Genomic DNA, 13622 nt, shown 5'->3' on the forward strand with positions numbered 1-13622 from the left:
GACTTCTTCAAAGTTAATTGAAGGTAGTCCGGTACAAGTCTCTCCCCACTCCACAGTGATAATCCGGGGAACAGCGGAGTGGGGAGAGACTGGCTTGAGTTTACATAAACTGAGTTACATTTTCATTTATGTCATTATGATTACTGGAAGTTAGAATTAGAATCTTTTTAGTGATTGTATTAGCTCTGTGTCTGTCTCTCTGACTGTCTCTTTGTCTGTCTGTCTGTTTCTGCATTTGTGTGTGCGCATGTGTGTGTGTGTGTGTGTGTGTGTGTGTGTGTGTGTGTGTGTGTGTGTGTGTGTGTGTGTGTGTGTGTGTGTGTGTGTGTGTGTGTGTGTGTGTGTGTGTGTGAATGTGATCGCTTGTTGTATTGCATTTTGTTTTACTTATGTTTACATGTAGATCGAGACCGAGTCTGAGGGTCGTACCTGGGTAGAGGCAACGTCACCTGCCAGACATTGGAATCCTCCTGCTATTCGTTCTCAACTAAAAGAATCGGCATCATCAACAGCAACTTCAAGTGTGTCGATGTCAATGGGAAGGTACGTGATACCAATAAATTCACACAGACAGTTGCATATTACACATGAAGTGTGCTGTATGTAGTGACGATATTACTAAGCAGAGAGACGACTTCTTCAAACGAATTCAGGAAGAAAATGCCAAACGACCCGAGTAAGACATCATAGCATATAGAATATTATTTAATTAGCACACTGCAGGACAGAAAGAACCAAATAAAAGACACACATTAAAATATTTTTGTTTTTTAAACTTTGATATGCAATTATATGCCAGCAGATGGTAATTGATAATTTTGATGATGATGCGTAGTGACATTCCACCTAGTCAAGGAGGACGATATGGAGGAATAGGAAATCCGTACATTGAGAACAAAAAGAAATCAACAACTGCAGGTAAACACAGAAGAATGAGCTTGCAGACGTGGCTAACAAGTGAATGAAATAGTTGAACTAGTTATTTAGACTGACAAATTAAACATGGACAGACAGACAGACAGACAGACAGACAGATTGTTTTATTTGAACGCTTACTCTACTGATGACAATTGCTAACTTTATGCATAACAATAACAGCCAATGGACAAAATGTTGAATGTCTCTATCATATGTAAAGTCATTGAAGTTGCACTATGACTTAGACGACTTAGACAACTTTGACAACTTCTTAAAAATCAATCAAGAGTTACAAGACTGTACAACTACAGACAGTTGCTTCCTCCATCTATCTCTAAAGTCTGCTTCATTATTCCTTCCATGTTCATCTTTCGACTTCTTGGAGATCTTTTTAAATATTCTTCAGCTATAGGGCTCCAAAAGCCGAAGTGCTCGAAAACCAATTGGATACATGATGTGGTGGACTCTGATATGGATTGTTGTTGACCATATTTTGCCATCTTTCTTTGGTCTCGCATCTCTGCCGCATAGCCTGATTTTGGCAACTGATTTTAGGGTGACAGACAGACAGACAGACAGACAGACAGACAGACAGACAGACAGACAAATAGTTGGTTGATCATGAAATCTGATATTTTGTAGATGAATTCTTTGACAACACGTGGTCATCTATGAAATCCGTAAGTTGTCTGTTACATTTTAGACATGACGTTGTGTCGCAGTTGCAGTGTTTACATTTTATTATAATAAATAATAAATATTAAAGGGCTGGAACTCGTTTACAATTGGAGCTCAGAAGTTAGCATCTACAGCCTCAGAAAAGGTCAGTAGATGATAACATTAACAGAAAGTTTGTTATTTATTGTGTGATTTTGATTTTTATGTTTCTAACTGAAGGCCCAGAAGTTTGGAGAGACAATGAATGAATCTGTATTCAAACCAACAGCAATGAAAGTGAATATGTGTGTGTGTGTGTGTGTGTGTGTGTGTGTGTGTGTGTGTGTGTGTGCACGTGTGTGTGTGTGTGTGTGTGTGTGTGTGTGCACGTGTGTGTGTGTGTGTGTGTGTGTGTGTGTGTGTGTGTGTGTGTGTGTGTGTGTGTGTGTGTGGTGTGTTACGAACAACACATGATATTTGTAACAGGCAGCTGCTTTGAAAGAAAAAATGAAAGAGAAAATGGCAAAGTCAAAGACGATGGATGAAGACAATGAACAAGATGACGACAGAGATAGCCAAGATGATGATGACAGTGATGAGGTAACCACGAGAAGAGAGGCCACTAAAGCTAATGATGGAAAATTCTTTGACTCAGTACAATCATCAATGTCACTTTTTGCTTCTAAGGTTTGCCGTTAATTTGCATGTTATCAAGTGAATTGCTAGTGTTGCTACATGTGTGTCATTGGTATGTATCGTAGGTAGCATCTGCAAGCTCAAAGGGTTGGAGCAATTTTCAAAAAATATTCACAGATGAACCAAAGAATTCAGAGGAAGAGAATGAGGAAGATGAAGAAGTAGAAAGACAAAGCGAAAAACAAGCAACAACAACAACAAGGACATCAGGCAGGGATCTTATTGATTGGGGAGAAAATGGTGAGATAGAAAAAAAATATATAAATAAATAAATAAATGTAATATATTATATGATATCACGACTTCCATTGACATGACAAGAGAGAGGCTCGCTTTGCTTGTCAACAATTTTGTTGTATTTATGAGACAGTAAGTTGTTTATATTTGAACTGTTAGATATTGTTTGTGTTGCTAGAATGGCAGAGCGGTGGGGATGAGTGGAGTGACAATTGGACAGATAGTAAGAGCAGCCGACAGACTGAGAATCAGATTGATAAGAAAGATGAGGGATTGGTTGATATTGATAACTGGGAGAAAGACAGCTGGTTAAATGATGACTGGGCACCATCCAACAGGAAGAAAACCGACCAGCAGCTGAAGGAAACAAAAAGCATCAAAAAGCACAGCAGAAAAGAAGAGAGAAAGGAAAGGAAGCAAGAGGTGACTACAGATGGAGAAGAAAGAAAAGAGAGAAGCAAAGAAGCAAAGAATGAAAGCAAGACAAAACAGAAGAGGAAATCAGCAGGTGAGAAGAAACTGCATGGAGAGGCTTTATGTGCAGACAACATGCACTCGAATCTTAGCAATCGTTGCACACACGTACATGAAGGTTTCTCGTTCTATCAAACCACAGAATTGGGGTGCATTCGATTGGGCTCTTCCAGTCTCTTCCAGAAGAGGCTGCATGTGCACGCTTTATTTCCGACTTCTACAGCTCTGCCGCTATAGTCGGAAGAACCAACTCTACCAACTCTGCTGCTGGTTGGAAGAGCACGCTCCTCTTGTACCAGCTCTGTGCTGGTTAGAAGTTGGAAGAGGGCATGCTCTTCCAGACTCTTCTGGAAGAGGCTGACAGAGTCCAATTGAATGCCCCTTGGAAAGACTATTTGCTCTGTTGAGAGTTTAAAATAATAATCAAGTCGACAGCAAAAGCTCAAACTGAGGAAATGTTCAAGGCCACCAATGTTCAGATTACTACTGTACCACTGGCAAATGGCATTTGGATGTTGTTTGGGAGAAAGTTGTTATACCACTGAGTATATAGAGCAAGTCATGAATCTATCTAAAATTGCTGCAACACAACCTCATGCTGCCTACTCGGTATTTACACGTCATATGTACCAGCCATTTCTGTTCCATTCTATGTTGTTTTTTTGACTAGGCATACAGTACATGTAGCTGTTCTTTCTATTTGACATAGTTTTTAAAATTACAATTGTTGTAGCATTGTGTTGTCGGTATTGTAGTAGTTAATATTAATAAAGTTGTGTTGACAATAATAATAATAATATTAACATCTTTTTGCTGCTATTTGCAGGTGAGATGGGAGTTGTAAAGTCTGATCTGATTAATTGGGACGAAGGAGACAAACATGGAGAGGCAAGTGACGACGTGACAAACCCAGAATGGGACGATGCAAAATGGGAAAATATTGATATCAAGTCTGGAAAGTCTGATTAATGTTAACTAACTTTGTAGTTTGCCGTTAAGAGTTACTAATCAGGAAGAATTTATATTATTGGCTATTCTTATTAGTACGAATTACGTTGAAAAGATTACTACATTTCTGTGACTGCAAGGTTGCTTGAAGAATTGCTTCCTAACTGAACTTTCTACTAAAGGTGATTCACTCAATCTAAACCATTGTGTACATGCACGCACCCTCATGGACAGACAGATGGACAAACAGACAGACAGACAGACGGATGGACATACAGACAGATAGATAGACATACAGACAGACAGACAGACAGACAGATGGATGGACATACAGACAGACAGATAGATGGACAGACAGACAGATAGATGGACAGACAGACAGACAAAGAGATGGATGGACATACAGACAGACAGACAGATGGATGGATGGACAGACAGATAGACAGACAGATGGATGGATGGACAGATGAATAGACAGACAGACAGACGAATGGATGGATGGATGAACAGACATATTCTTAACTCTCATAACTCAATGTTATTCAAATTGGTATTCACTACTGTAACTTGTGCTATAAAACAATCGCTACATCGACATTCCCTGTCCTTAAATCTGCCCTGAAAATCACAGTCTATAGACTCTATACAGCGAGCATGCAACCCTAATTTACAGGTTTCAGCGGCGATTGCCTGGCAACTGTCTGTCCCATCTTTCCTTTGTTGATTGGGTTGAGAAGATGGCGACCAAATGGCACCGTTCCTAAACTTGTGGGAGACTTAGTGTCCCATTGAGGAGAACAAGGACTGTTGCTGTGGGAATTTTCTTTGTCTGGTGACTCATTGTGACGATGGGCAAACTTTCTTTTCAAGGCTGCAGCAATTAAAGATGCCGGATCGTTGCCTTGTGTTTCTCTAGGTCGCTGACGTAAAGGAGTCCCACCGGGTGACCTAGAAAGTCATCGAGTCAGTAATCACTATATACCATATTATGTTGTTAATATCAATAGTGACCATAAATATAATTGAATTTTTTAAAACTTTATTATATTGATATTAAACTTACCTTGCTACACTTCTGAGTTTGACTTTATTCATGTCTCTCAATACGTCTGCCATGTTGGGCAGTGCTGGCATGTTGTCTGTCTCTTCCTCCTTCTCTTTGCGATGCTCTCTGTTTCTCTTGATGATGTCAATGACGGAAACTTGTGCTGCAGGAGCTACAACTGGAGGAGGAGGAGGAGGAGGAGGAGGAGGAGGAGGAGGAGGAGCTGGTGTACACACCATCACAGAAGGAAGAGACGGCTGTTGTGTTGTGATGATCAAAGCTATCTGCTGACGAAGACAAGCAAGTTGATCTTCTAGAGCCGAGATTTTTGCCATCGCTTCAGGATCTTGACTGATAGTTGATGGTGTTGGAGATGAAGATCGAAAGGCGCCTGCTGCAATCAAAAACTCAGTTAGTAGGAAAAAATTCTCAAATACATTAGACTATTGTATTTACATGTGTGATAAACATGTTTTGATTATTATTATTATTTTATATTAATTTATTAATACAATACCAACCAGTTTGATAACGAGAGTGGAACACCGCTGAACAATTTATTTCAATCTTTCTGATTATAAATGAATTCACTGACTATTAATTTATTAATTTTTATTAATTTTTATTAATTTTTATTAATTTATTAATTTTTATTAATTTTTGTTACTTTAGTAATTTTTATTAATTCTTATTAATTTATTAATTTTTATCAATTTATTCAATTTTATTAATTATCTCATTTAATTACAATACCACAATTTATTTCAGTAGACTTCATACTTCTGCTAACAGAGAATATCGTGCTGACTTCACTGCACACAGAATCGTCGTCATCACAAAACTCAACCTCTTGACAATCGTTAGAAGTGAATCCGTTTGCAAATATCATAGGCCCATCTTCATCAGCAAAAGACATAAACTGTTGTCTCCCATGACAAACTTGACCAAACTAAAAGTTAATATCAAAAAATAAAAATTAATATTAATGACAATTTAGATAAAAAGCTGTTTACTCTGGATACTTTAGTCTTAGTTAGTATAGAAACATTTCGGTGTAAACTATTAATTTAAAAATAAATTATATATTTATATTTTAATATAATTAATTAATTTTTAAACTAAAATTAATATCAAAAACAAATTAATTGACAATTTTAGATAGAGTGGTTTACCCTGGATACTTAGTATAGAAACGTTGTCGTGTTAGTGTATTAATTTTAAAATAATTAGTTAATTTATATTATACTATAAATTTTAAAATAATTAATTAATTTATATTATACTATTAATTTTAAAATAATTAATTAATTTATATTATACTATTTACTTAAAATAATTAATTAATTTATATTATACAATTAATTGTTTTAATTTGATTTGTTATAATGCTTACGTTGACATAAGGCCTTCTCACAGCTGGTAGAGGTAAATAGAACGCAATGAATCTCACCAAACTTCCGCTAGAGGCGAATCGCTTACGAGTATGATGAGCAGAAGAGCTTCCAGTCTGTAGAAGCAGCACGTGCAGACGAGATGCGAAAAACTTAATAAACGTAACTCACATTGTCTAGATCTATGCCCAGATAGCTGAGAATGAGACGAAATAATGCTGGAAAATCCATGCCAGTCTCGCTGTCAGGATGGCCTGTCGCGTGACGTTCAAAACACTGATGACCAATCAGTAAACAGCATACAATCACGTGATTGTAGACTCGACCAATAGGCGTGCGTTGCGTGCGACTGCGCGAGTTTGAAACGTCGTTCCGTTTGTGTTCTACAGGAATGGAAGTTCTATCGGTCGTAGAGCATCTGAGAGACTTGGCAGCTAACCCTCAAAATCGACACACTATTGTCAAGGTTACAGACGTCTCGTGTAGCGAGAAAAAACGTTTCTGTCCGTTTGTTTTCTCTTGATTCTATCTTTCTCTTTCAGGATCAGAGCAGCCTTCAAAGTCTTGTGTTGTTTCTTGACAACGACGATCCTCGAGTTGTGGTTAGAGCTCTGGAGGTCAAAACATGTTGTCGCCACGCCTACGAATTTATTAAATTTAGTCTCTAATGAAAGGAGCAAGTGTGATATAAAATAATAAAATTAAAATATTAAGTTTATATCAAACACCATTTTTAGTTATTCTATTTGTTAAAAATTAATACAATGTTTTGTTTATTAATATTAATTTGTAATGTGGACTATATAAGGCCGCGCAGTTTCATTAATTTTTATATTTTAATTAATTAAATAATTATTATGTAAATAAAGATGACTCAATAGCAAATGATAAATAGGCAATCAGTTTATTGATATCAATTGATTAATTAAGGCAAGTTTGGTTTCTGTTGTTTCGAAGGCATTAAATTATCTTGCCAAGCATTCGCCCAATCAGCATGCAATGAAGAACGAGCTCGGAATGATTATTAGCCTCCAGACAATCATGCAGAGGTCAGAATTTCATCAAGTTACGATTCTTGTTCGGATGATTGATTGTCAAGTTTGCACAATATTTTAGTTCCCGTGGTGATCCAAAGGCCGTCCAACTGGCAACATCTGTTTACAATAAACTGACAAAGTAATTGATATCAAGTTAAAATTGGGTAACTTTTAAGGTAAAGGCGTCAATCGATCCTTTTTGCAGATCTGATGCTTCTCATCGTGCAACGGGATCAAACAGTCGAAAGGCTCGTGTTGTTGTTCTGCAAATCAAAGGATTAGCGGATGAGGTAGATGGGATGTGTATATATGCATGTGTTTGTTCTTACATTTGTATATGTACTGCAGAGCTGTCAACGTATTTTGGAAGAGATGTTTGTTGTGCTGCCAGGAGTTATTAGTTTTACATTCAATATGGCCAGGAGGAGATGCACAGTAACAAATCTATTTGTTTTGGGGATAAATTTTATTATGCAGACTTACCTGTCTGTCTGTCTGTCTGTCTGTACGTCCGTCGTCTAGCTGCTTGTCTATATCTGTCTGTCTGTTGTGTAGCTGTTTGTCTGTCTGTCTCTCTGTCTCTCTGTGTGTCTGCCTGTTTGTCTAGCTGGCTGTCTGTCTATTTGTTTAGCTGTCTGTCTGTATCTCTGCCCGCTTGTTATGTTTGTTGTTTAACTCTCTCTGTGTGTGTGTGTGTGTGTGTGTGTGTGTGTGTGTGTGTGTGTGTGTGTGTGTGTGTGTGTGTGTGTTGCTTTCTTTGTGTCTTTAGCAAAGAAATTTATTTCTGCTAATTTGATCATTATGTGTGCATGTATTGTAATGTGTGTCTGTGTGTGTGTGTTGTGTTTGTTCAGCTTCGTGTGAGGTATGATGTAAAAGTGGCTTCTCTGTGTGATGCTGTTGCAAAATCTAAAATAATGAGTGCAGAACAAGTCGTGAAGAAACAAACAGGAGAAGAAGTTGAATCTCATGCTCATCATCATGCAGAGGAGTGACATCATGCAAACTTTACTGTTTTAGATTACTTTGTCATTTGGAGCACAACCACCTGTACACACTGATGGGACAAAAGATAAGGTGATCTTGAGACACTACATGATGTGTGCATGTGTGTGTGTGCGCACGCGTGCATGTGTGTGTGTTTTTCAACAGTGTTTGTGTTTGTTTGTGTGTGTGTGTGCGTGTGTGTGTGTGTGTCTGTGTGTCTGTGTGTGTGTACAACCATGTACACATAACATGTACGTTGTCTACTTTAGCCTCCAGATTATTTGCCAGAGGATGACGAAGTACCTGAAGAGACATCAAAGATGGTAAACAACAGTATACCTAACAGTTTTAGCTATAGCCAGCTTCTCCCATTTCTTTAGTGTGAACCCATATACACAGAGGCTTAAATGCAATGCATACAATGCTGTGTTAACACTAGCTGCCACTCTCTCACACACACTAATAAATTATTATTCATTAGATGAGTACACATTATTAATATCAATTACTACAGTAGTATGTGCTCTTATAGGCTGTCGCTCGTGGCGATGAAGTTAGAGGCAAGAAGGGCAGCAGTTGGTTCACCAATGTTGGTTCGTTTCTTGCAAAGTCATTCTATTGGTAACTGACATGCTGTATGTCCATCTATTGACTGACATATAAACAATTGACACAATTAAAGTAGTTGATATACACTGTTCTGTAGAATAACTGTGAGTGTGTGTAGTCGGGTAGAGGTATAACGATATAACAGATACCGATGAAGGGAAATGGAATATTGTGAATAACAGCTCGTGTGTGCGTGTGTTGTGTGTTACTATAATGTATCACTACGCATGTATACCAACGACAGTTGATTCATACGCGTGGGATCATTGACAGCCACCCCTAATGGTCAATATTCCCAAGATACAAATAACAACATTTGTGTATTAATTAATTAATTAATTAACTCAAATAGTCATTTTAGTTTTTCTTGTCTGCTGTTTCCATGGCAACTATCATGTTGATTGTGTCCTGCACACGTTCAGTGACAATACAGTTATGTAAAAAAAGCAGATCAACACGTTTTGTTGTCTCACTTTATCCATTTCCACAGCTTTCTTGAGGATTCCAACAGCCTCACTGTGAGTGACGGCAACCATTGACTTGTTTTCAACCAATAACACTTTATCTCCAACATGCAGACATCCTAAAAATACCACGAATTTATTTGTTAAATATCTATGTTTTAATTTTATAATTAACAAAAATTTTAATTTCTTTATGTATTGAACAGACAGATGGACAGATGGATAGATAGACAGAAAATTTAATTACTTTACCTCGCTTGCGCATGCGCAGAAGGTATAACAAGTGTAAGATGTCAAGTTTATATGAGAAAATTGACTACATATTAGAAACAGTTGTGGCATGTGTCTGACCTTGTCTTGCAATTGCTCCGCTGCTGTCAATGGATTTGATGTGAATACAACCACCATGTCGAGTGTCCATTCCTCCTTGAATGCTGATACCAAGTGGACCATCCTAATGACAATAGACTGTCAATAAGCCTCAGACCACAGTGTATGTATGTCTAAGTGTGTGTGTGTGTGTGTGTGTGTGTGTGTGTGTGTGTGTGTGTGTGTGTGTGTGTGTGTGTGTGTGTGTGTGTGTGTGTGTGTGTGTCCAAGGTTACTGGTACGTCTGCTTATACCTTCTTCACTGTCACTTTTTTCAATTGTCCTCCTTGAATGACATCATCACCAATCTGTAACAGAGATATCAGTTGGGTCATGGTGCAGCATGCAACTCTCACAGAAACAATGAGCGGACCTGACGTGCTAACTTATTCAAATCGTTTCCTACTATATCAGGTCTAATACATTGCAAATTGTGTTAATTTGCGTAATACAACAGAAATGGTGCATGAGACTTCATACTTGACTTCAAACACACCAGACTGTTTCGTTTCAGTGTCCTGCCCTCCACTTGATTTTGGCTACAATGAGATGATATTGACGTAATTCTGAGTACAATTTACTAATCAAGCTGTTCATACACTGACAATTTGAATTTCCTTTTGGTTTTCTGAAGTCGCCGGCTCTTCTTCCAATGGAAAATCTGGTGGCTCAAGAATTTGTTCTATGCCATCCATCTCACCTGTGTTTTCTAACTGTTGAAGCTGAGGAGCAGGGACAGGAATTTCTGTTGGTACAGCAACAGGAAAGAGAGCAGCACCAGGAGTGGCAGTAGGCCAAGGAGCGACTGTTGTTGAGTGAACGTTATCTTCTGATGTTCTTCGACTTTGCTGTCTGCTTTCATCGTCTAGACCAATCGAGTAGAAACTGTCACGCACGCTCACGTCAACAATCCGCATGCCTCTTGTGTCAGGTAACCCATCAGCAACAAATACTACAAGCACAGCAGCATTTTCAGACGATACGCTTCACACAAAAGTGCATGCATGCATGTCTACGTGTTGTGTGTGTGTGTGTGTGTGTGCACGTGCGCGCACTTTTTCGTGATATAATGTGCCCTCATACCTGATGCTGGAGCTAGTCCTGGTGCTGCTTTGAAGACAGTCGGCACTTGAGCTGCAGGTTTTGTCTCAATTGTTGGTGATGGTGGAATTTCAGTGTCGTCAGTGACGCTTACTGCTTTAAACGTGATGTTGGGATTGGAAATTTCTGGCTCAAGAGGTTCTAAAGGCTTCACAAACGTGTTGACCTAAACACAAAACTTTGATCTAGTTTAGAGTTGCATGGTCAACTATTCTGAATCAGGAATCACAAACGTTTGCAGATTTCACATTGAAAATCAATGATGAGCTGGACCTTATGACCTTGATTGCTTCTGCGTGAGATATGTTTAGAAAACTGATGCCATTTACAGAAAGTATTTGATCGCCAGACTATGCAAACACAAAATTTTAAACTGTAAACACACACACACACACACACACACACACACACACACACACACACACACACACAATGCAACGAATCTAACAAAAAGCGTCCACTTACTTGCAGTCCAACTGCATCAGCCATTGAGTCCTCATTCACGTCAGCTACAAATATTCCCATGTCGTGTTCAATGCCACCTCGAATTCTACAACAAAACATTACAACATTGGCTAAAGATCTAGACTGTGTGTGTGTGTGTGTGTGTGTGTGTGTGTGTGTGTGTGTGTGTGTGTGTGTGTGTGTGTGTGTGTGTGTGTGTGTGCGTGTCTGTCTGTGTGTGTGTGTGTGTGTGTGTGTGTGTGTGTGTGTGTGTGTGTGTGTGTGTGTGTGTGTGTCCATGTTTGTCTACATCCATACGTGCAACCCAGTGGAGTATTCTCCATATTGTGTACAACAATTCTCTTTTCACTCTCATTTACAGCTGTTGGATCTCGTGATCCGAGTTCTGCAACAACAGACTCCTACCACAACCAACAACTATGTATTACTATCCCTCCATCATCACCCAACTAAATCATCTCACTGATCGAGTTCTCTTCTCAACCGGAACTTCTTCCTTTTCGACTACTGTCCACTCTATTGGGTCTTGTGAAGACCTAATAAGCATCTTTTTACTATCTTAAGTCCATATCACTTGTCTTGCAAGCGTCACACAACACACGTACAACACTCACTTCTTTTCTGGCAATAAGCCTTCCGCTGTAATAAAGACAATCACTTAGCAATTAGAACAAGAGAATGTGATATATAATTTTAATTTTTAATTTTTAATTTTAATTTTTAATTTTTATTTATTTTCTATTTTTTATTTTTAAAATATTTTATATGTATATGATGTCTCAATTACATTTCAGTTTTAGAGCAAGTGATTTCTTCGTTTTCAAAAATTGCACAACTTCGTTGTGTGTCAACTCAGATATGTTGTAACCATTGATGCGAACCACACAATCTCCAACCTAATATTCAACATATTTTATTAAGTTGGTACACACACTTACAAAATTATAATTTCTCCTTGCTTTCATGTTGGCTTTAGTCGCTTTGGAGTTTGGAGTAACTGATGAGATAAAGACGCCCGTGTTGTATTCTCGTCCGCCGCGAATTGTAAAGCCGAGAGGTTTGTCACCAACGCGATGAAGTTTGACCGTTCGAATATCACCACTGCAGAGTAGATTAATTAAAATGGCAGACCTACCACGTCTATTTGTAATTTATCTGTCTTCTGCATGTCTGCCTGTGTACCAGTCTGAGTTGAAGTTCTTAGCCAAGACCTTGGCTTTTTATTTTAGATGAGAACTTCAACCCGGGAGTGTGTATGTACATATGAAGTATTTAGAAACGGTCTGGCTACGCGAGACTACATATGTATGTATGTATGTATGTATGTATGTATGTATGTATGTGTGTGTATATGTGTGTATATGTATATATGTATGTATGTATGTATGTATGTATGTGTGTATATGTATGTATGTATGTATGTATGTATGTATGTATGTATGTGTGTGTATATGTATGTATGTATGTATGTATATATGTATCACTATGTATGTATGTATGTATGTATGTATGTGTGTATATATATGTATGTATGTATGTATGTATGTATGTATGTATGTATGTATGTCAATTTGTCTGTCTGTCGATCACCATGCAGCTGCTGTCTGTCTGGTCTCTTTCTCCTATACGTATAACAACATACCTCGGAACAACAGGACACAAATCATCATAAAGCTTGTGATGTTTAGGTGGCAGCAAAGCTCTGATACCCATAACACATTAAGTTAATTAATTAATTACCACAACACATAATACAAAGTTATATATTGCAACTGAAAATCTACCTAATATGCTTGAATAGCTCCAACCGTTTGGGCATGCACAGAATCTCTCTCAACGACTTGACGAGCGTGTCAACAGCAAGCGTCCTACACAATACTTACAGTTTGCAACTCTGCTAAGTTAACCACGCCCACTCGCTTGCAAAAGCTGTCCAGAAATTCTCCAAATATTGTGACATATATTACGTTTGATAGTCTTTGAGCACTTCAAATACAATCGCTCTGTCACGTTCATCGTCTATCAAATTGTTCACCTGCAATCAAACGGCCACACAGTTTGCCTCTAGCGACAACATCATGCAGAACGCAGACAATCAACCTTCGCCTTGAAATCACGCGCAATCTGCCTTCTATCAACAGTCTGAGGAGCAGGCGTGTCATCCATACTTTAAATCACGTGCAAAGAATCCGGGCATTTACCGTACCTCACGTGAAGCATCCGG

At 38.3% G+C, this 13622-nt stretch overlaps 4 protein-coding genes across 5 annotated transcripts in view; 2 read left to right on the forward strand and 2 right to left on the reverse strand.

Annotated features, from left to right (window-relative positions):
* Nucleotides 1-4069, forward strand: part of LOC134183054 (ADP-ribosylation factor GTPase-activating protein 1-like) — a 5323-nt gene extending 1254 nt beyond the window's left edge. The window contains exons 5-14 of the mRNA XM_062650499.1: nucleotides 404-543; nucleotides 608-676; nucleotides 836-918; nucleotides 1561-1598; nucleotides 1685-1741; nucleotides 1816-1872; nucleotides 2062-2262; nucleotides 2337-2511; nucleotides 2687-3016; nucleotides 3809-4069. Coding sequence (XP_062506483.1) covers nucleotides 404-543; nucleotides 608-676; nucleotides 836-918; nucleotides 1561-1598; nucleotides 1685-1741; nucleotides 1816-1872; nucleotides 2062-2262; nucleotides 2337-2511; nucleotides 2687-3016; nucleotides 3809-3951 — 1293 coding nt within the window. The 3' untranslated portion in view covers nucleotides 3952-4069. The remainder of the gene's footprint in view (nucleotides 1-403; nucleotides 544-607; nucleotides 677-835; nucleotides 919-1560; nucleotides 1599-1684; nucleotides 1742-1815; nucleotides 1873-2061; nucleotides 2263-2336; nucleotides 2512-2686; nucleotides 3017-3808) is intronic.
* Nucleotides 4070-4156: 87 nt separating this feature from the next.
* Nucleotides 4157-6643, reverse strand: LOC134183056 (mitochondrial fission regulator 1-like). Of its 2 annotated transcripts, none has more exons than XM_062650501.1 (5): nucleotides 6538-6643; nucleotides 6369-6482; nucleotides 5756-5924; nucleotides 4994-5369; nucleotides 4157-4878 (listed from the first exon to the last, which is right to left on the reverse strand). In XM_062650501.1, exons 1-5 carry the CDS (start codon nucleotides 6595-6597, stop codon nucleotides 4593-4595), a joined length of 1005 nt encoding a protein of 334 aa, XP_062506485.1. In that variant the 5' UTR covers nucleotides 6598-6643; the 3' UTR covers nucleotides 4157-4592. The 2 variants fall into 2 exon arrangements, with proteins under 2 accessions (XP_062506485.1, XP_062506484.1); XM_062650500.1 differs by having other exon boundaries at nucleotides 5729-5924.
* Nucleotides 5246-9180, forward strand: LOC134183057 (armadillo repeat-containing protein 1-like). The gene is made up of 11 exons (XM_062650502.1): nucleotides 5246-5386; nucleotides 6756-6832; nucleotides 6909-6983; nucleotides 7324-7415; nucleotides 7483-7542; nucleotides 7609-7693; nucleotides 7752-7838; nucleotides 8258-8362; nucleotides 8424-8480; nucleotides 8660-8713; nucleotides 8923-9180. Exons 2-11 carry the CDS (start codon nucleotides 6758-6760, stop codon nucleotides 9013-9015), a joined length of 783 nt encoding a protein of 260 aa, XP_062506486.1. The 5' UTR covers nucleotides 5246-5386; nucleotides 6756-6757; the 3' UTR covers nucleotides 9016-9180.
* A 68-nt stretch (nucleotides 9181-9248) lies between these two features.
* Nucleotides 9249-13586, reverse strand: LOC134183035 (tyrosine-protein phosphatase non-receptor type 13-like). Its single transcript, XM_062650480.1, has 19 exons — nucleotides 13499-13586; nucleotides 13366-13433; nucleotides 13183-13266; nucleotides 13041-13100; nucleotides 12358-12499; nucleotides 12186-12294; nucleotides 12013-12037; nucleotides 11862-11934; nucleotides 11696-11799; nucleotides 11399-11483; nucleotides 11167-11283; nucleotides 10916-11099; nucleotides 10432-10784; nucleotides 10313-10371; nucleotides 10206-10248; nucleotides 10087-10140; nucleotides 9815-9917; nucleotides 9473-9582; nucleotides 9249-9407 (listed from the first exon to the last, which is right to left on the reverse strand). Exons 1-19 carry the CDS (start codon nucleotides 13562-13564, stop codon nucleotides 9357-9359), a joined length of 1890 nt encoding a protein of 629 aa, XP_062506464.1. The 5' UTR covers nucleotides 13565-13586; the 3' UTR covers nucleotides 9249-9356.
* Between the last annotated feature and the right edge of the window lie 36 nt (nucleotides 13587-13622).

This window comes from Corticium candelabrum, chromosome 8 (genome assembly GCF_963422355.1).
Source record: "Corticium candelabrum chromosome 8, ooCorCand1.1, whole genome shotgun sequence".
NCBI lineage: Eukaryota > Metazoa > Porifera > Homoscleromorpha > Homosclerophorida > Plakinidae > Corticium > Corticium candelabrum.